Raw genomic sequence first — 21,087 nt, forward strand, 5'->3', positions numbered from 1 at the left:
TAGCCAATTGTAATTTTTTTTGTTTTTATAAGTGATTTATAACTGATACATCAAGTTTTGTTTTTCTTTTAACCTACAGAAAAGCAATTTATAATGATTAAAATCTTGGCATTTAATTGCCATAGTAAATCATTTAGAAAACTTTATGTGAGTGACAGCAAATTTACAAATTGACTCTGCTGAGGCCAAGGTTCTCTCCCAAGGGTCTCTGAGCAGCACAGAGACACAGAACAGGACCTTCAACCCTTCAACCGTCCCTTTAACACACACTAACTTTAAGCATTAATACTATTTTTAATTTCAGCATATACCTCCTCAACTGTATGGAAATACTTTAGGTGACTGAGAGGAAAACATTTCCCTTCAGAAAATAAGCCTCCCAAAACCACTGAAGAAGGAAAACCGGAAGGTCACGGTCCATCCTTTGGTAGATACATCCCTCTGTGTGGGACATCAGAGGGATGGACATCAATTTAACTTACTCTCTCAGAGTCAAAGGGGTTTAACCTGGAATAAAAGAGGCACTTCGAAGCCAGTGTGCTTTCATTCCTTCAGGGAGGAGCAGACCCTGGGCAGGGATGGCTACCAGGCCCCGGGGTGGACGGTGGGGCCTGTGGCTTGGATTCAATTAAGGGGGGGCGGTGAGAAGGGTGAGGAAGGGGTGCCTGTAAAACCTGTTATTCCAACAGGGACACTTGTGTGTTACACATTTTTTACAGTGAGATAATACTGGACACGTAACGTGCGAGTCTGAGGTGCACGGCTGCTGGTTTGACATGCTTAGTGTTGCTGTATAATCACCCCGGAGCATCAGTGACGCCTCCGTCACGCCACGTGGCACAGCCCTGCTGACTGCCGTCACCGTGCCGTGTGGCAGGCCTCCCTCCAGAGCTTGTTCATCCTCTAGTTGCAAGTCTGTGCCTTAAAACACCCCTCCCCAGGCCTCCACTCCCTGCCCCTGGTCCCCCTTCCACTCTGGTTTTAGATTCTGCATATAAGACAGAGAACATGCTGTCTGTCTTTCCCTGTCCGCCTCATTTCACTTGGCACTGTCAGAGCCCATCCTTGCTGTCCGGACTGGCTGGATTTCCTTCCTTCTCACGGCTGAATAGCACTCCAGTGCGCGCGCGGGTGTGTATGTGCGCGCGCGTGTGTGTGTGTGTGAGAATTACACCCTTAAACACATTCGAGAAGGCGCTACTACCTTTCAAAAACCAACACTGGGGGCTTCCCTGGTGGCGCAGTGGTTGAGAGTCTGCCTGCTAATGCAGGGTACACGGGTTCGAGCCCTGGTCTGGGAAGATCCCACATGCCACGGAGCAGCTGGGCCCGTGAGCCACAACTGCTGAGCCTGCGCGTCTGGAGCCTGTGCCCCGCAACGGGAGGGGCCGTGATAGTGAAAGGCCCGCGCACTGCGATGAAGAGCGGTCCCCGCACCGCGATGAAGAGTGGCCCCCACTTGCCGTAACCAGAGAAAGCCCTCGCACGAACCGAAGACCCAACACAGCCAAAAATAAAATAAAATAAATAAATAAAGTAGCTATTAAAAAAAAATGTATTCCATGTTTATAAAAAAACAAAAAAAACACCAACACTGGCCAGCTGACACCTCCTTGGACCAAAGAGAAGAAATACTTGCTATCGGTTGAGCTCACTGTTGGGAAGATTAAATGTGCTCTTGCTGAACTGTTAAATGAGGACAAACAAAATGGCCAAGCTGCAGTTTTATCCCTCTAATAGATTATGTTTCTAAAACTAAAATACAGACGCTGGTTTTTCAGTCAAAAGATGGGTACCCCAGATAATCGGCAAACAGCAGACAGGTTTGAAGGAAACGCTCCCCCAGCCCACCCCGGGCACCGGGACGGCCCAGTTCCCACCCGACAGGACGCTGAACCAAGGCCGGGAGCTGGGCCCCTTCACGGCCTGGGTCCTTCTCCCCCTTTCGGGACTGAGTTAAGAACAGAACCACGGAAGTTCTCACCACAGCGCCTGGCCCCCAGCAAGGGCTCAGTCAGCATGGGGGCCTGATCCGTGTTCCCTACTCTTAACCAAGCAAAGGCATCCTGCTGCTGGAAAATGACACCATCCCAGATCTAGAAGGACAGGAGATCCAAAGCCTTCCTTAACCGCCATAAAGTAAAGGTTACTTCTCTCTGCACCCCCTTCCTGGTCCTGGTAACCCAGCTCCACCAGGAAAAGCGCAGGAAAGCACAGCACAAGCGAGTCCTCCCCAGTGAACTTCACAGAGGGGCCCAAATGCCAGCCGCCTCATCTGATCCCCCTTTGTTTCATGCAGGCGGGGGGAGGAGGGGGGCACAATTGAAGGAACAAGAGGGGAGGACCCAAGGGTCCTTGATCTGAGCTCGAGACCAGGGGGCGACTGCAGAGCCGGAGGCCAGACCCGTCTTTGTGGCCACAGCTCAGCTCGGGCACCACGGCAAGAACCCACCAGAGACCACGTGTACAAATACGCCTGCTGTATGTCAATAAAACTTTATTTGTGGACACTGAGTTTCATGTAATTTTCCTATGTCATGAAATATTTTTTTCCTTTTTTTCAACCATTTGAAAAATATAAAATCCATCCTGAGCTCGTGGGCCACCTAAGGGTCATAATTCGCCAGCCCCTGGTCCTGCATTAAACTTCCTTTCTGAGCCAGCTGGCAAAGACTTGATTCTGAGATGTCCCCAGTTAGTTATAGACCCCATGTGTCTGAGGCAGAGCCAAGGTGACTCTGAGAATTTTTAACAGGGGGGTTGGGGGGAGGGGCTGTGGATCGCACAGGTGTGTTTTCCATTCAGGTTTCCTCAAAAAAAAAAAAAACTGTGTTTGGGTGCAGCACAATTTAAGAGGGAGAATAAATAGCTAAGGAGTAAATACACACACACACACACACACACACAAACACACACACACACACACATACACACACACACACACACACGGGTATATCTTGGATGGTATTTTCAGGCATCAGGCACTTTAGGAAAAAGGGTCCATGCCCGGGAAGGTACGAGGAACAGCTTCCGAGCCCACGGGGCGGGACAAGAGCTTCACTGAATGAACCCACGGCCAGAGCAGGAGGTCAGAAGTCCCGTCCCCGAATGAGGAGGTGGCACCAACGCTACCTGCACGCAGAGTCCTCAGGTTCACCTCCACGGAGGAAGGTGACATCTAGGGGTCTCTCAGGCATGTCAGGTTCCAGCCACACTTAAGGACACGTTCTAGAGCTAAGAGGCTCCCGTCACACAACTTTTTCCTGTTGGGACAAAGTCTAAACGAGATGAACCGCCTGCCGTGACTCAGCCCTCAGGTGTGGAGGCTGACGGTCTGCTGTACAAAGCAAGGAAAGCACGTTTCAGGCTGTACTGGATACTTTGAAATAAAAATCGATACAGGCAGCGTTCTGTTCTAAACAGTTTGGAGTTTGAAGCCGGAAGCAGTTTCACCAACTCTTTTTTAATTTTTTTTTTTTTTGGCTGCGTTGGGTCTTCGTTGCTGTGCGCGGGCTTTCTCTAGTTGCGGCGAGTGGGGGCTACTCCTGGTTGCGGTGCGCGGGCTTCTCATTGCGGTGGCTTCTCTTGTTGTGGAGCACGGGCTCTAGGCGCACGGGCTTCAGTACTTGTAGCGTGTGGGCTTCAGCAGTTGTGGCTCACTGGCTCTAGAGCGCAGGCTCAGTAGTTGTGGCGCACGGGCTTAGTTGCTCCGTGGCATGTGGGATCTTCCCAGACCAGGGCTTGAACCCGTGTCCCCTGCATTGGCAGGTGGATTCTTAACCACTGCACCACCACGGAAGTCCTTCACTAACTCTTATGTGCTCTTTAAACACTTGTGTTCTGTTTCAGAGCACAGTCTTCAATTTAAACTTAAACATGTTTTCTGGCAGTGAGCACAGCCCTGTTAGTCTCTGATGGTTTTTCTGCCAGAATCCATAAACGTGCTGAGAAAACGGTGTGTGAGTGAGGGGGTCAGAGTGGGAGTGGGTTTGTGCTACTTCGAGGTGCCCAATGTCACAGGTGCTCAGTCCAGCGACAGCTCCTGGGAGGAACACCTGCAGGTGACCCTCCAGGGCCCAGACGCCAGTGTCCCTGGGGCAGTCCTGAGTCTAATGTGGCCCAGCCTCAACGTGGCACACAGTAGGAGATGGATGAACAGTAGCCAAGTGAGTAATGCACGAGGTACCCTTCACCAGATGACAACGCCTGCCATCAAGCTGGTGGCGAGGGTTTGATGAGATAATAAACGACACTCAATAGCAGTAGTGATTTTTATCCTCCTTTTAAAGAGGAGCCACCTGAGTCCATCAAGGTTATCTGCCTGACCCAGCAGCCTGAACTGGGCGTGTCTAACCTCAAAGTCACCCCTCCAGCTTCTATTACCTGAGGAACCCGATTTCATACTAAAAACAGGCTTCCTATAAAACTAGGCAAAAACCCTGACTCTCTAAATCGATAAAAGGCTTTTTTCCTGGCTGAGCTTGAAGTCCTAAAATAAGTAAATGGTCACTTCTCTGAACCTGGGGACAGAGACATGGCAGAAGCCTAAGCCCCTTCTAATCACCAGGGGACAATACAGCAGAAAAAGTGGAAAAATGGCTCCTCAACCCAAGGCAACAAGCAATACACCTTAAGAATGATTCTTCCTTCTGTAATTTAAACTCGAGACAAAACAAAACAACCTAGTTGTTTCAAAGGCTATTATGACTATATAGATAACCAACTCCTCGCACATAACAGGTAATCTCATTCATGGGTACTTCTGCCACTGTCTGAAAATAAGTGAAAGTTGGCTGGTCTTGAATGTCATTTTACATATCTTATTTCTTTTAAAGTGAATTCCTTAGGACCCCGAATCTGAAATTTTAAAACTAGTTTTGGTAAGTTTTCACTCTTGGATCAAGAGCAGATTGGAGGCAATTTCAGGGGTCACGTCCACCCGTGCCCATCTGGTCAAGCAAGAGGGGGCTCAGTATTCTCACTAACCTCATACTTAAAATTTACCAAGTCAAACTCTGAAGCTTTAAAGTTCTGTTTAATCCAGTCAATCCAAAGTTAATACACTAATTGTAGCTAAGAGACACCCGATGTGGCAGGGAATAATTTCTAATAGTGTAAGTACCAGTACCAGCCAGAGTTAAAAATTTTCAAATAAACATCTCCCTCCCAAAGTACAGTTCCTGTTGTAAATTTGTAGACAAATTTAATATAAGTTTAAAGAGCTTCCTTGTCAATTTTTTCCTGTTAAGTTTAAAGAATTTAAAATAAACTCTAAAAGCGAATTTATAGGAGAAATAGAGAGAGAGAGAGGATATAACTATTATATCCTCTCTCTCTCTATAAAACGTATCTATTCCTCTCACCACCTGAGTGGAACATTCAAACGCGTGGATCAAGTGTCCACAGAGGCACTGAGGTACCACCCAGCACGCGAGCGGGGACGAGGGTCCCTGCAGCCTGCTGTCAGCTCAGGGTCCCCACCCCTCGCGGCAAACACAGCAGTTTAAGCAACAGCTCAACGCGCAGGGGCTGCTCAGAACCTGTAACCTAAAAAAAATTCAACAGTGCTAAGAAAAACTAACACCGTGTTGTTTTCGGCCAATTAACGGTGGAAACAGACACCCTCTAACCTTTTCAGTTAGAAAGGTCTCCCTCCCTCCCAGGTTACGTTCAAAAGTTGCCCTGCCTTCTTTTGTGAAATACATGTCAATACCGAAGAACACCCTGCCGCCCACCCAAGACACCACCCGCGACCCTCACCGTCAGGACGCAGAGAAAAATCCCTCTGAAACGCGCCCCGAGAAGCCCAAGCGATGTGCCTTCCGCCAGCGGCGGGCAGGTCTAACCCTCCCTCTGCGAGCCTCGCCCTGGGGGTGCAGCGAGGCTGCGGGGCTGGGGAGCCGACGCCAGGGGCTCAGCCCGTCGCCCCTCGCCGCGCACCCCGCGGCCGGGCCGGGGCTCAGGCTGCCGGGTCCCCCCCTCCCCCCACCCCAGGCTCCACTCACCTGAGCGCCTGCTCCTGCGGCCCCGGGAGCCGCAGGCTGTCCGGCCGGTCCCTCCGCCGGCGGTACAGCCCCGACTGCGAGAGCTCTTTGAGCTGTAGAGCCGTCATGCTCGCGCACCGCGACCCTCGGAGCCCGGCACCGGAGGGCGGGCGGCCGCCAGGGCTGGGGACCGCCCCGCGCGCACCTGGCCCGGGGAGCGGCCTGGGGCGGCGGCGGCGGCCGCGCTTCCTGCTTGCCGGGTACACACCCTCCCGCGGGCGGCCGCACCTCCGCGCCGGCACCTGGGAGGGCCTGGTGCTCACGTGCTGCCGCCGGGCAGAGCCCGGCCGCCCTGAGCAATCGCGCCGGCCCCTGCGTGGACCCTTCCGGCATCGTTCTGCATCAAAACTGGGCTAAAACGCTCCAGAGAGGTCGTGACTCAAGAAGGATCCTGCCCTGTGCTCTGTGCCAGGAAATCCACCGACACTTCACACGCAGCCGTCGGCTTCAAGAAGTGCCTGGTCATCATGAGCTCGTTGGGACGTTTTCCTTCCAACGGAAAAGCACAGTTCTGAAGGGCAGCAGGCCGGCTCTCTCCACGGTGCTCTAAATCCTCTTCGGAAAGGAAGGAAGTGTCTTTTTTCTCCCCCATTAAGTGTTACTCAAAAATTCATAACTGAAAGGGAGGTGGTTTCTTCTGCCATCCCCCACCCCCGCGATTCTCTACACCCAAAGCCGCCCACCGGGACGGGTCCCCTCGCGGGAGATGCGCACGCTGTCCGCCTACGGCTGTCCCCGCGTGTTTGACCCCAGCGGCCACCGCGTCAGGAGGCAGGGTCTGGTTCCTGGGGTGTGGGGTGTGGGTGGGTGTCTGCAGCAGCGTGGGGGACAGATCATAGGGGCGCGTCCTTGTCCCCGGGCCCGGCGGGACGCCCGCGCGGCAGCAGGCGGGTCTGACTCAGCCCCTCTCAGGACCAGTCCCCGCCGGCACGATCGCGGGCCTGCTCTCAGCCAACAGCTTGGCTTTGCGGTGCAGGCAGTTTCTCTGCGTGTCAGCATCTCTCTCCCAGAATCCCCTCCAGGAAGAGAGCGCAGAGAAGTGGGTCTGAAAGTTCTTTTCACAGCAAGCGTTAAAGAGTTAATACATTCCCCTCTCTAGAAGGATCGGTATTATAAATTCAAATATTCAGGACCCCAAGGAAGGGGGCTCTGCATCTCACGCCTTCACTCTGGGCTGCGGCCCCGGCTCCTTTAGGGCTGCAGCCCTGGTCCCCACCCGCCCACGCCCGCCCCAGTGGAAACACAACTTTTTACAGTCACCATCAAAGTGTAACATACGTTTTTAAAGAAAATGCAGGGGGAAAATTAGTAATTTTGTTACCACACTAGATGTAATTAGTGACAAAACATTACCAAAAAAAAATCGAGGCCCAAATGTACCTCCTCCTCTCTCTGGAAGGATACACAGAAAACTGGTAACATCGGGCGCCTGGGGGACGGGCAGAGCAGCATAAGACAGCTTCTCTGTAACCACTGCTCTATACCTGCTGCACTTGGAATGCCCTGCACATTCAAAAATAAATAGGAAAAATTTAGAAGGTTTACATATACCTTTTGTACAAAGCTCTAGGATCCTACTGAGACATAAAACACAGAAAAGTTTGAAGTTTACAGTAATAGAAACATATAAAATTAGGATTCCTTAAAGCACCTAATTCTTACATTTTTGTCATGACAGGTGAAAAACGCAGAGAAACAAGCACCAATCTTTTTTTTTTTTTTTTAACTGTAGGCATCAAACAGAATAGATGCCTGAGGAATAAAATACAAACTAATTGTAGCCACTGCAAACACAGAAGCCTCACGTTGAAAAGGACTGGTTTCTATAGGAAAATGTACATAAGAGAGCTTGATTTTTAAAGAGAACTTGCAAAAGAGTAATGCAGCCCGCTGACAAGGGAAAAGGCTCGGAAACTAGTAAAGTTGACAAGACAGGAAACACTACCGTGTAGGACGAATCCTGTATTTGATGAGTCTAAAGTTAAAAGGATGTGAACAGGGGGAAGAAAAGTTATGTAAAACAAACGGAAACAATTCTTGCCTGCGGACTTTTAAAATGGCTGTGCTGACGCATACAAACTTCAGTAGATCCATGCTTGTCACAACTGCATAAAACTAAATCCTGGGGCTTTGGGCAAAGGTCTTTAACCACTGCCATTTCACCGACAACACAGACGGTGGGAGACAGTGGCACCCGTCCCTCCCCGCCACGTGCAGCCAGGGAGGGGCCCCCATTTCTGGGCGGGAACAACCCCCTACCACACAATGGCTCAGGCTGCAGCCAGATGACACCCCCCAACAAAGGTTTCTGTGCATCTGCGTGGGGGGAGAGAGGGAGAGAGGGCACAGCCCTGGGATGCGGCAGGTGACGTGACGCCAGGAGAGGCCCCACGTCCCCATCCCTGTCCCCGTGGTTCCCTCCTTTCACACCCTCCCGTAGAAAGTTATCAGTTGAGCCTGGATTGTAGATCAGGCCTATTTTAAGTGAGTTCTGAATTTCAAACGACTGTCTTAGCATTTGAGGGAGGCCCACGTGGGTGTCCATACAGGGATGTCCATTTCGCGGCGTAAACGGTCTCTGAAGGGCAGTGCTGCCGCCCTTAGAGCCCAGCGGCTGTCAACGAACAAAGGTTCACAGAACGTGTCGAGGGGGCACCCCGGCCTGCTCCCACCGCGGGGTGGCGGCTCTGTGAACCTGTCTGTCCACTGCTCCCCCCGACAGCCGGGCTCTCCTGGGACCTGAGCTCCGACTCCCAGCGAAATGCGACATCCGCTCAGCGGGTACTTTCTTCTGCAATAGGTTTGTGCTCTTGGTTGAAATGACTAAACAGGAAGGCCCAGGGAGCATCACACCGGGCCTCGCTCTGCAGGCTGACCTGTGACCCCGTCCTCCACCTTTCGAAGTGGAGGGGGGAGGCGGTCACGGACCTTCTGTGAATCCGAGGAAGGTCAGTGAGTCTCAGAAATGCATGCGAGCACAACACGCCCCCATCTCAGGGCACTGGCAGGCGGACTCACCTTCCGACCTGCACAGACGCCCCTGCCCCAGGGCGGGACCCTGACCTCAACCGCGGGCCAGACGCTGGTTCAGAAGAGCCCCTATTGTCTCCCCCCCCCATTTCTCTCCACCTCCCAGTCATCTCTCTGCCTCTGGCCTCACCCTCCTCTACTCTATCCTCCAAATTTCCAGGAGTTCTTTCCAAATGTAAACCGGTCACTCGCGGGTCCTGGAAGACCCTGCGGTGACACAACGGCTCCTCCCCGTGCTGAGCATGGTCCCAGGACAGATGGGGCGTCCTGGCCCCGAGTCCTGCCTCTGGACTCAGCGCAGGGGTCCCTCTCACAGGAGGGCTTTGGAGACCCTTCACTCACTATCACCAGGGTCTCCATCCCCCCATCCCCCCCAGATAACAGCCCTCCCAGGGCAGCCGTGTAGCTACTGCATCGCTGCGTCTTACAAGGCCAGGTACGTGGTAGAGTGTGCGTTTGCTCAGTAAGTTCTCTGGTTAGTTGTTCGACCAATTGATTTTGAGAGCCTCGCCAATTTATGATGATGGTACGTTTCAGATGAATGCTCCAGAGATTTGAAACTGGTTTTGTTTTGTTTTGTTTTTGCATTTAACACTCAACATTACCTAAATGAGATTCTTAAAAGGCACAGCCACTCCACAGTTTTGCAAAACTGTACTTTGCTGTGAGATTGCAGAAACTCAGATGCTGCACATTTGTAGAGCTGAGCAACACTTCCACCAGTGTGAACACTTTCCAGCGGGGCTAAGAACTAAAACACCACCCTCCACCTGACTCAGCCCAGTTCTCGGTGTACTTGGTCCCAGTACCCCCTTCAGGCTCTGGGGGGTAGAGAACCCTAATTAGGCATCAAGCCCCTAAGACCCATCCCCAGCGTTCCGGCGCTGACGGCTCCTTCTCGGCAGAACTGAGGGCTGCACCCTGGCTTCGGGGCCCAGCTGGCTGCTGGCCCGTCAGCAGACCTTCCAGACCAGGGGCCTCAGGCCTGCAGACGGTCGAGCAGCTGTACATTTCCAGGCCATTAATTTCCTGTACACACGCGGTAAGAGAAGAATTTTGTTTTGCAACCACTCTGAACTTAATGGAAATGAATCCTTTTTAGTTTAAATTTTATCCTATGAATAATCCCCTACAGGGGAAGTAAAGTTTCTCTGATAAAGCAGAGCACCGTCCTCCCTCCTTCCACACTCCCGTCTCCAAAACTCTCACTTCCAGCCCCGCACCCTCCACACGGGCCCCCAGGCGTGTCCCGGGTGTCATACGAGGGCTCCGACCTCGGCGATTCTTGGGAGCAGGTCCAAGTTCAAGTCGACCCGAGCAGAGTGTGAGAGGGCAGAATCCACCGTCCAGAAGAGTCAGAAAAAATCACCAAAGACACGGTCCCTGGCCCGTCTGCGAGCCCCTCTGAACAGCCCCTCGACCCTCCTCTCACCGAGCAGGCGGGGGGACCTCGGCCGAAGTCTGAGACCCGACAGGTCAGCCGTCAGAAACACAGAGAATCTACACGGGTCACCCACCGTCTTCTGCGAGACAATCACAGAACATTCCCAAAGCTGCGCCGCAACAAGCAAGCTTTCCTGCGTCCTTCAAAAGGATTTAAAACAAAACTCCCGGTCACCCTCCCACCCCTAACCTTTCTACGGGGCCGAGGAGGGGACAAGCTGGTGCGAGGGTGCAGGGGAAGCCCGGGGTCACCCGGCTGGTGGGTCCACACGGGCAACGTCCCGGCTGCGGCCGGCGGGCAGGCAGGCACACGAGTCACATCACTCCCGAAGGCCTCAATCTTTCCCTTCGGAAATAGAGCGGTCGAATCTGATGATCTGAACGGTCTTTTCTGCAGATTAAAATTTCAGCAAGGGCCCACGGCAGGGGAGGGCCCGAGACTGGCAGGCTCCTGGCACGCTCACCCCTCCCCGCAGGTCAGGCTCCCACCCGGGACCCAGATGGGGCCTGAGGCTGGTTTCACACGCTCGGCCGGCCGTGCCCCCGACCCCCAGCCTGACCCCCGCCTCGGCCTGCTCCCCGGCTACCTGCTCCACAGCCAAGAGCCGAGCTGTACATAAAACCCCAGGAAAGGACCCTGACCACCCGCCTGACACACGAGCCGCGGAGACGCCAAGGGCACGGGGAGAGACGCGGCAGAGTCAGCGGGGCCCCGGCCTCCATCCACGGGCAAGTGCAAGCCCATGTGACACCGTCAACACGGTTTCAGAAGACTGCACATCAAGCTAAACTTCTGTAAATAGGATAATTTTTAATTCTCTGAAGGAATTCTAGTGGTCATCTGTTCACAAAAGAGAGCTTTGCTGAAAATCCAGATTTTCACATGATCTGACTTAAAATGTGTTTTGCCATCACCTTCTGTATACAGTTGCTACACACACTGTTTTCCACTCATTCCACACTTCCACCCCGCAGCAGGCATGGACCTGCTGAGCACATTTCTGCACTAAATGTTCCCGTGACAAAACCAACAGGCGAAGGTCCCGGAGCAAGAATCCCCGGATGGCAGAGCTACCGGCAGCAGTTCTGAGCTTCTGAGGCCATGGCTCTTCTCCCCGGAATTCCAGGGGGTCGTGAGCGTGATCACAGCTCCTGTGCGGCCCCAGCCTGGTTTCAGTGCCGCAGTCACTACTGTCAACTTCCACCTCCAAACCCTTTCACCAGGGCATCAAAACATCCCCGGGTTCTGTGTAAAGTCTCATCCTAAAGCTTTCTGTCTGGGAGGACACCCTGCCAACCATCTAACCCACAAATAAATATGCAGCTGAAAATGTGTCACGTCACAGGAGACAAGGCCGCTGTGAGGACGGCAGGGACACAGGGAACGCCTCCCGAGACAGAAACCTCGGGTCTGACCCCCCAGAGCCGGAGGGAGGGGCGGCTTGGGGAGAGAGCAGCTCAGCTCGTGCAAAGGCCCAGAGGCTGCGGGGAGGGGCTGGGGGGGTGGTGAGGCGAGAGAGCCAGTCAGGGGTGTCTCTCCGGTCCAAAGACCCCTCTCCCAGGCCTGGGGAGGGGGGAGACCGAGCTGTCAGGGTGGAGACGGGGGTGGCGGCCGGGTTGGGGACATGGGGAGTGGGCGGGAGAGGAACCGGTGGCAGACCAGACGTGGAGCCCGGGCTGCACTCGTGCTGCCTTAGTCCTGCCCGCGGAAAGCCAGCATTTTAAACTGACTGAATCTAAGAAGACCGTTTTCAAAGAGGACTTACAAAAGAAAGGGCTGGGGCACAAAAATGCCCACGCCGTGCCGTAGGCGGAGCTGATGTAAGTACCGCTCACAGCTGAGGAACACGCTCCCGTTTAACATTCACCTCCGTCCTACCAGCCGTGGACCACTATTGTCCCCACTACGCATTTGAGGTAACTGAGTCTCCAAGCAGCTCAAGGTCCTGACAGGCAACACAGCCAGCGAGGGAGACTGTGGATCCACACCCAGGTCTGAACGCGGACAAGCCCAAGCCAGGAAGCTTCGGGGACACACAGGAGCAGGACAGTGTTGGGGTCCAGGGTGAGCTGCCCCCAAATGTCCCTCAACAGCACACGGATTATTCTGAATTAAAGCTGCTTAAGAAACGGCCGATGTAAGAGGGACACTGTGACCCCCTCCTCTGTCTCCCTGAAGCAGGAGGTAAGTCTCCATGTGAAGGAGGGAGGACACCCTAATGGCCAGAGACGGGCCAGCCCGTACAAACAAACCCGCGACCTCTTTCAGTGACTAACCCCAGGGCCAAACCACTCAGATCCTTCACTAACAGGGCATCCAAAGCCTACGTTTCTTAGTCCTGTCATTTCCTCACAAATTTATTGTTTGTCTACAAAAGCCACCTGCTTTGGCCACATCTTAGGTCCCATTTCTGCGAGACCTCCGTGCGCAGGAATTGAAACTTGTTTCTTCTTCTCCTGTTCATCTGTCTTGCATCAGTTTTACTATTAGTTCAGCAACGAGAACTCCAGGGGGCAGGTGAGGTGTCCCCTCCCCACTGTGGGCACAGAGGCCCTGGGGACAACCCCAGACTAAACACAGGCTGGAGACAGACTAAACCACGGTCCCCCCGCCTGCCCACTTTCTCTCCCAGAAATGAGGCAGGAGCCCAGCTGCACCTGGGTCCACGCGGTGGACGGGCCGCCGAGGGTTGGGAAGGAGGCCGAGGTCACTGACAGACCTTCCTCCTATAGCTCCGGGGGCAGAAGCCAGTGGACGGCGTCAGACTTGAGCCTTGACGTCGCTGAATTCCTGGACTCCTTGGAGGCTGTCTCTCTTCAGGGTATGTGTGATGACTCAGGCCAAGCGTTCAGGGAAAGAGGCAAAGATTCTAATGAAAACGGGTGTTCTTGAGACCAAGTGTGTTGTTGGACAGCAACAGGGGACCTGACGGGGGCCCACGTCCCCAGCTCCCAGTCTGCCATCCCTCTTGGTCTGACAGCCTCCCCAGTGTCTCTCAACAGGAAAGTGCATGTAACAAGTCGTGACCCCTTCCTGGAATACCACACAGCTATAGAACAAAATAATTCACTAAAGCTGCACAAATCCACATGGATAAACCTACCTAAGAACCGAGAGAGTGAAAAAGCACAGCTTGCACAGTATCACAAAGAGCACACACTATTTAAAATCTAAAACAAAATAAACAACCCCATGAGTGCTAAGAATACACAGTGTGTAATAAAAGGATGAACAGGAGAGTGGTTCCCTCCCAGAGGAAAAGCGGGAGGGAAAATCATCACAACGGGAAGTGTACCAAGAGCTCAACTGTACTTGTAATGTTTTATTTAAGGTAGGTGATGGGTATTTGGAGGCTCTTTCTATTAAATTCTACACCTTCATCTAAAAAAAAAGGATGAAGATGCAGAGCAGACGTTCTCTTAGAGCAGGTTTGTAAACCCACAAGTTTCAAAGCACCACTTCTACCACCACGTGGCTTCTCAGGGTATTACATGCACACGATTTTCAGGAAATGAAAGTCTAAAAAAGGGCATTGTTAATTCTCAGGTGCAACATCACAGGAATGTAACCCACTGCGAGAGCCTCAGTGTCCACCACTCGACACGTAACCAACACTAAAAGCCTTTCTTACCACTTCTGAATGATGCTTAATAACACAGAAGACAGAAAGTATCACGCTAGGTGCAAAAGAATGAAACTGGACCCCTATCTTACACCATGCACAAAAATTAACTCAAAATGGATTAAGGACTACATGTAAGACCTGAAATTATAAACACCTAGAAGAAAACATAAAGGAAAAGCAACTTGACATCTGTCTTGGCAACGATTTTTTTGTATATGACACCAAAAGCACAAGCAACAAAAGCAAAAATCAACAGGTGTGACTACATCAAACTGAAAAGCTTCTGTCCAGAAAAAGAAACAATAAAAAAATAAAAAGGCAACCTACAGAATGGGAGAAGATATTTGCAAATCACATATCAGATAAGGGGTTAATATCCAAAATGTATAAAGAATGCATACAGCTCAACACCAAAAAAAAAAAAAAAAAAAAAAAGAATCTGATTTAAAAATGGGCACGAGGGCTTCCCTGGTGGCGCAGTGGTTAGGAATCTGCCTGCCAGTGCAGGGGACATGGGTTCCATCCCTGGTCCGGGAAGATCCCACATGCCGCGGAGCAACTAAGCCCGTGCGCCACAACTACTGAACCTGTGCTCTGGAGCCCGCGTACCACAACTACTGAGCCTGCAGGCCACAATTACTGAAGCCCGCGCGCCTAGAGCCCGTGCTCCGCAACAAGAGAAGCTACCGCAATGAGAAGCCTGTGCACTGCAATGACGAGTAGCCTGACGGGGGACCCACATCCCCAGCTCCCGGTCTGCCGTCCCTCCTGGTCTGACAGCCTCCCCAGTGTCTGTCAACAGTATTGTTAATTGTTGTTATACCCCCGCCGCAACTAGAGAAAGCCGGCACACAGCAACAAAGACCCAACACAGCCAGAAATAAATAAATGAATGAATGAATGAATGAATGAATGAAAATGGGCATGAGGGAATTCCCTGGCAGTCCAGTGGTTAGGACTTGGTGCTTTCATTTCCGTGGACCTGGGTTCGATCACTGGTTGGGGAACTAAGATCCCACAAGTCCTGGGGCACAGCAAAAAAAAAAAAAAGGGCACCAGACCTGAACAAGCCATTTTTCTTTCTTTCTTTTTTTTTGGCCGTGCAGCATGTGGGATCTTAGTTCCCCGACCAGGGATCGAACCCATGCCCCCTGCATGGGAAGCGTGGAGTGTTAACCACTGAACCACCAGGGAAGTCCTTGAACAGACATTTTTCCAAAGACATACAGATGACCAACAGGTACACAAAAAATGCTCAACATCACTAATCATCAGGGAAATGCAAATCAAACCACAATGAGCTATCACCTCACACCTATCAGAAATGCTATTATCAAAAAGACAAGAAGGGACTTCCCTGGTGGTGAAGTAGTTAAGACTCCGCGCTCCCAATGCAGGGGGCCCGGGTTCGATCCCTGGTCAGGGAACTAGATACCACATGCATGCTGCAACTAAGAGTTCACATGCCACAACTAAGGAGACTGCCTGCTGCAACTAAGACCCACTGCAACCAAATAAATAAATAAATAAATTTTTTTAAAAAAAAGACAAGAAATAACAAATGTTGGCAAGGATGTGGAAAAAAAGGGAACCCTCCTGCACCGTTGGTGGGAACGTCAATTGGTACAGCCATGATGGAAAAGAGTATGGAGGGTCCTCAACAAACTAAAAATAGAACTGCCATGTGACCTAGCAATTCCACTTCCGGGTCAATATATCTGAAGGAAATGAAATCACGATCTCAAAGAAATATCTGTGTCCCCTTGTTCACCGCAGCATTATTCACAATGACCAAGACATGGCAACCACCCAAGTGTCCATCGCTGGATGAACAGATAAAGAAAACCACACACACACACACACACACACACACAGAGGAGTGTTACTCAGCCATAAAAATGAAGGACATCCTGCCACTTGCAACAACATGGATGGTCTTTAGGGCATTACACTAAGTGCAATAAATCACAGAGAGACAAATACTATATGATCTCTCTTACATGTGCAATCTAAAAGCATTGAACCCATAGAAACAGAGTAGAAGGGAGGTGCCAGGGGCTGGGGAGTGGTGGGGGAGAAATGGGGAGATGCTGGTCAAAGAGCACAGAGTTCCAGTTACGAGAGGAATACGTTTTGGGGATGTGATGTCCAGCATGGTGACAACAATTAACAATACTGTATACTTGAAAGCCGTGAGAACAGTTTTTACGTTCTCATCACCACAACAAAATGGTAATTATGTGAGGTAATGGGTGGGTTAATTAACCTTATTGTGGTAAACATCTTGCAAAACTATATACATGTCTCAAATCATCACATTACACACCTTAAAATTACACAATGTTATATGTCAATTACATCTCAATAAAGCTGGAAAAAGAAAAAATTTTTTGAAACATTATGCTGTGAAGCCCAAAGATAATGAGAAAGTTATTGGACATAAACTGTAGGAAAAGAAGGATGCATGTAGGCTGCATCAGAGGTAAGAGGGTTAAATGAGTCATAAGACCAGCAAAACCAGGTGAGACGGGCCGGCTTCCAGACACAACTACCTGGTAGGTGAATGAAGACCTCTACTCCAAACCCAGAAGTAAAGCAGCAGGAAGAACACAGTAAAAAGAAACCTGTCCACAGTATGGACGCTGACGCGCAGAACGTAGTACTTTTAACAGCAAACTTTGCCTGAGATCAGCACCAGCACCACGGTTGGAGAGAAGCAAACCTAAAGCTTATACACGGGGGTCTTAACTAGACATGTAGAAACATGTCCTCGTGTGAGATGATTGGCACACGTGCACTTATCTGGTGGAGGGAGCAGACAGCTGGCTTAACTGCGGTCCATGCATCCCTCGGGGGGGGGGGCGTACAGCGGCGCTCGCCCGACCCCTCATGCTGGTCAAGCTGCCCCTCGCACTACGCTGCCCCAAACCTCCAGTCGCCCTCAGCAGCCTCTTTCTCACCAGCCCAGCCACTGTGCGAAAGGTCATGTCGCCCCTCCCTTCATACGCACACCCCGCTGTCCCCGGTCCCCAGGCCCACCCTTCCGCGCTGGGCCCGGTGTGGTCCGTCAGCCTTGAACTCAGATCCCAGCCTGGCAGAGGTTTACTGGAGAGTTTTTCTTCCTAAGGGGATGGTTATACCCATGCCCCAAGGAGCTACTGTGAAAAGGATGTGGATTAATGGAGTAATTAGCACATGGGGAGTGCTCGATGAAAAACAAGTATCACATCATCATCGATACTTCTCCTTTTACTCACTGCCGTCAAAGCTGTATTTTTTTTTTAACTGCAAATCTGAGCATATTATGTTTCAGTTCGGAAGACAATGTCTATTTTCCAGGGGGCGAAGTCCAGAGACCGTGGTGTCACAGGAGACACAAGCCTTCACCACCTCCTTACCTGCGGCCTCATTTCCAGCCACTTCTCCCTCCCAGCAGCGGCCCCCCTCCCAGAGCCCACACACTCTGCGTCTCCCTCCCCTGTGATGAGCTGCCAGACACCCCTGCCCCACTGGGCCGGTAGCAGGTCTGGATCCCCACACGGTTCCACTCTGTGGGGACTCACAGAGCTCCCGGAGGGGCTCCTGCAGACAAATCCTCCCCGCGGCACCTGCCACACTGTGAGGCTCAGAGCCAGCACACAGTAGGTCCACGGAAAAGCCTGCTGAATGACTGACGTTTGGAAACTTCGCAGAAACACAAGAATGTTGATCGATCTTTCTTAAAGTGTCTCACAAAATTGTGATACTTTTTCTTACTAACGTATACACGCACGTAACTGGAGTTTACCCCAAAGAGGTGCGTGATTCATGGGGACAGTTGGCTGGGTGCTGGGAAGGTGAGCAGCTTCCCATAAAGAGGCTCTCCTTGGTGAATTTTCGAAAGCTTAAAAGCTTGACCTTCAGTTTCTGAAGGCTGGCAACCCCGTTTTGTCAGTTTATCCAAAGCGGATGCGTCTCAGCGGTTGTGATTAACACGTGCAGAGCGGATATGAAAACCAGGAATCCAGGCTGTCACCACCAGGCCAACTAACACACTCAGCCTGCACGACCAGCCCGTCCCCTCCCGGGTGTAGACCAGGTGAGAAGTCAGATCACCGTCAGAAGGTTTGTCTGGTGGGCGTCCCGGGGCATCACACGAGCTACCAGGTTTGCTGCGGGGGAACCCAGTGCTCAGGCATCACCTGTTTCCTTCTGTTTCTTTCTACGTTCAGTCACTCCATCCCTCAAGGTGACTACAGGTCTCTGTCCTGTACTGATTTCAAAGTCTGACCTCCTTCCTTCCTGAATTGCTCTCGGGCTCCTCACTGCTGTCCCCGAGTTGACACGGGCACAGAGAACCTGGGGACCGAGGTCGGGACCATCCCTCACGACATCCTCTAAGTGAGGCATCACTACAGCCCAACATGAAACGTTCCTCTGCTGACATTTAACCACGCGCCTGGCAGGTGGCTGGTACACAGTAGGTAATTGTGGATAAAGAGGAAAAGGTGGACAACATAGGATATCAAGAGGAATAAATAAAACTTTCAAAAAGAAAAACAATTTTTTAATACAAAATGTTTGACATTTTTTTTTTTTTTTTAAATTTTTATTTATTTACTTATTTATTTATGGCTGTGTTGGGTCTTCGTTTCTGCGCGAGGGCTTTCCCCAGTTGCGGCAAGCGGGGGCCACTCTTCATCGCGGCGCGCGGGCCCCTCACCACCGCGGCCTCTCCTGTTGCGGAGCACAGGCTCCAGACGCGCAGGCCCAGCAATTGTGGCTCACGGGCCTAGTTGCTCCGCGGCATGCGGGATCCTCCCAGACCAGGGCTCGAACCCGCGTCCCCTGCCTTGGCAGGCAGACTCTCAACCACTGCGCCACCAGGGAAGCCCTGTTTGACATTTTGAATGGGCACTTTCAGCTCAACACACGCAGGTTTTCTAGGATGCAGGCAATATAAACCACCTCAGGTTAATTTCAGCAGAAGAGGTACTTAAGGATGTTGGGTTGTTCACAGAATCTCCAGGATCAACAAGGCACTGAGCTCATAACAGCAGAGAGCCCCCTGCCCACCGGCCGGCCAGTCATAGACCTTCCCCAGACACAGACAGCACCGCAGGGGCGTCTGGCCCCCCCCTCCGCCCCGCCCGACCCTGCTGCAGTCACGCCCTCTAGGAGTGATGGCGGGCATCCCTGCCTGCACCTCTGAACCCGACAGCCGGCAATCACGCCTGGGTCTCAGCTGCACCCGGGGCTGGCGAGGCCGGGGCAGGGGGCTCAGCGCCTCGAGTGGGAGCAGGACTCAGCATCCCGTCCAGACTCATCAGATGGGGAAATCGACAAACAGTGGGATTCCATTAAAAAGGAATGATATAAATTCACCACCACCCCCAAACAAAAACAAACAGAAAGCTCCCCCCAGGGGAACTGTTCTTACCTGGTAGAGGTGCACATGTCTGAGTGCCATGTGCTGGCGAGACTTGGGCCGGTCTCGCAGCTCTACAGACACCCCAGCCCCCAGCCCCCTGGTCCTTGGTCGGCTCCGAGGAGCAGAGGGCAGGGGGCTCTGACGAGTCTCCAGTGTTCTTCCAGGACAGGAAGGAAGGAAGCTAGTTCACACTGGTTACAAGAAACCCACTCGTGAGGATGGCGACCAAGTGAAGACTTGTTTCGATGTAATTAAAGTATGTCACTATCTAGTCATTTCCACAGAACTGGATTTAACTTGCGAGGATCTGAATGCAGGGATGTCTGAAACCTGACAACGTTAAACAGCATCTTCACGATTGCTAACCTCCTCCGCGGCAGGGTCAGCAGACTGTTTCTGTAAAGGTCAGAGCGAGACTATTTCAGGCTCCGAGGGCCACACGGCCTGTGTCATGACTCTTCACCTGATCCTGTCCAGCAGACAAATGCTGGGCTGCGTCCCAAGACTGATGTTTGAGTTTCGTGTAATTTTCACATCTTCTTTTCATTTTTTTCAACAATTTAAAAACGTCAAAACCATTGTTTGCTCACGGGCTGTGGGCTAGATTTAGCCTGCAGACTGAACCATATCTGGCAAACTCACTCAAAGCACCCTTTACTGCAGAGTCGTGAGAAAACAGATTTTTCTTTATAAGATGCTAACTCCTTAAGCAAAATATCCGACCCCACTTTCGCAAAGCGAATGCCCCAAAGAACCACAATCACAGCCTTCACAAGGATGAGGGTGGAATTACAAGAGGAAAACAGACTCCCAGCTTCCACTGCGCCTGCACACATGACAGCGTCAAGACGGGGTCTGACCCGCGCACACCCGCCTGACCGGGGCCTCACTCCCCACGGGACGACCTGCCCAGAGAGGAAGATGACAGCTGCGGAGTCGGGGAAGAACAGGGACTGCTGTGCCCAGGGGGCAGACACACCTTCCTCTCCCCAAATTGCTAGTGCCCAGCAATCAGGACTCCATCCCACGCAGAATTCCAAACTGGGTGTTTTATCATCACTGACCTGCACTGAGATGCTCACCGCCCAGCGCTCCATCTTCAATCTCTCCTTCTAAGTACAGTACTAATCAATCTTTCCTTTCTCCCAGCTTATAAGAAGCCATGAGTTTCCTTCAATTCTATTAAAGCTGTGATAAGAAAAAAAGTCTGGCAAACTACTTTAAACTAAAACGTTAAGGATTGAAACTATAATTCCCCAGAACATTTTTACTTGACAGTTACCTTCATTCTTCTGACCAACAACATGGAAATACCACCCACAGTGGGAGGTATTTTTTAGCAGAAAGCTTTCTTTGCCCCTCAGATCACATCTAAGACCCACCTGGTGAAAAAATCCACTTGTAAAGTAATAAATTTGGCGAAAGTAGATATTTATTTTGGTTCATTGTGAATTTGATATACTGGAAAATTGACTAGTTGGAGGGTCTCGAGCCAGCTTCTTACACATCAGGTCCTGATTCCAACATGCGTGCC

The 21,087-nt window shown here is 51.6% G+C and overlaps 1 protein-coding gene across 3 annotated transcripts in view; it reads right to left on the reverse strand.

Annotated features, from left to right (window-relative positions):
* Positions 1-21,087, reverse strand: part of LIMS1 (LIM zinc finger domain containing 1) — a 106,093-nt gene that overhangs the window by 40,097 nt on the left and 44,909 nt on the right. Inside the window, exon 1 of one of the 3 annotated variants that reach the window (XM_057557938.1) lies at positions 6,006-6,181. The exons of 1 other annotated variant lie outside the window; for it this stretch is intronic. In XM_057557938.1, coding sequence (XP_057413921.1) covers positions 6,006-6,112 — 107 coding nt within the window. In that variant the 5' untranslated portion in view covers positions 6,113-6,181. Of the gene's footprint in view, positions 1-6,005; positions 6,203-21,087 lie in introns of those variants that run through there. One more of the 3 variants, XM_057557937.1, reaches the window with a different exon arrangement.

This window comes from Balaenoptera acutorostrata, chromosome 12, assembly GCF_949987535.1.
Source record: "Balaenoptera acutorostrata chromosome 12, mBalAcu1.1, whole genome shotgun sequence".
Classification (NCBI taxonomy): domain Eukaryota; kingdom Metazoa; phylum Chordata; class Mammalia; order Artiodactyla; family Balaenopteridae; genus Balaenoptera; species Balaenoptera acutorostrata.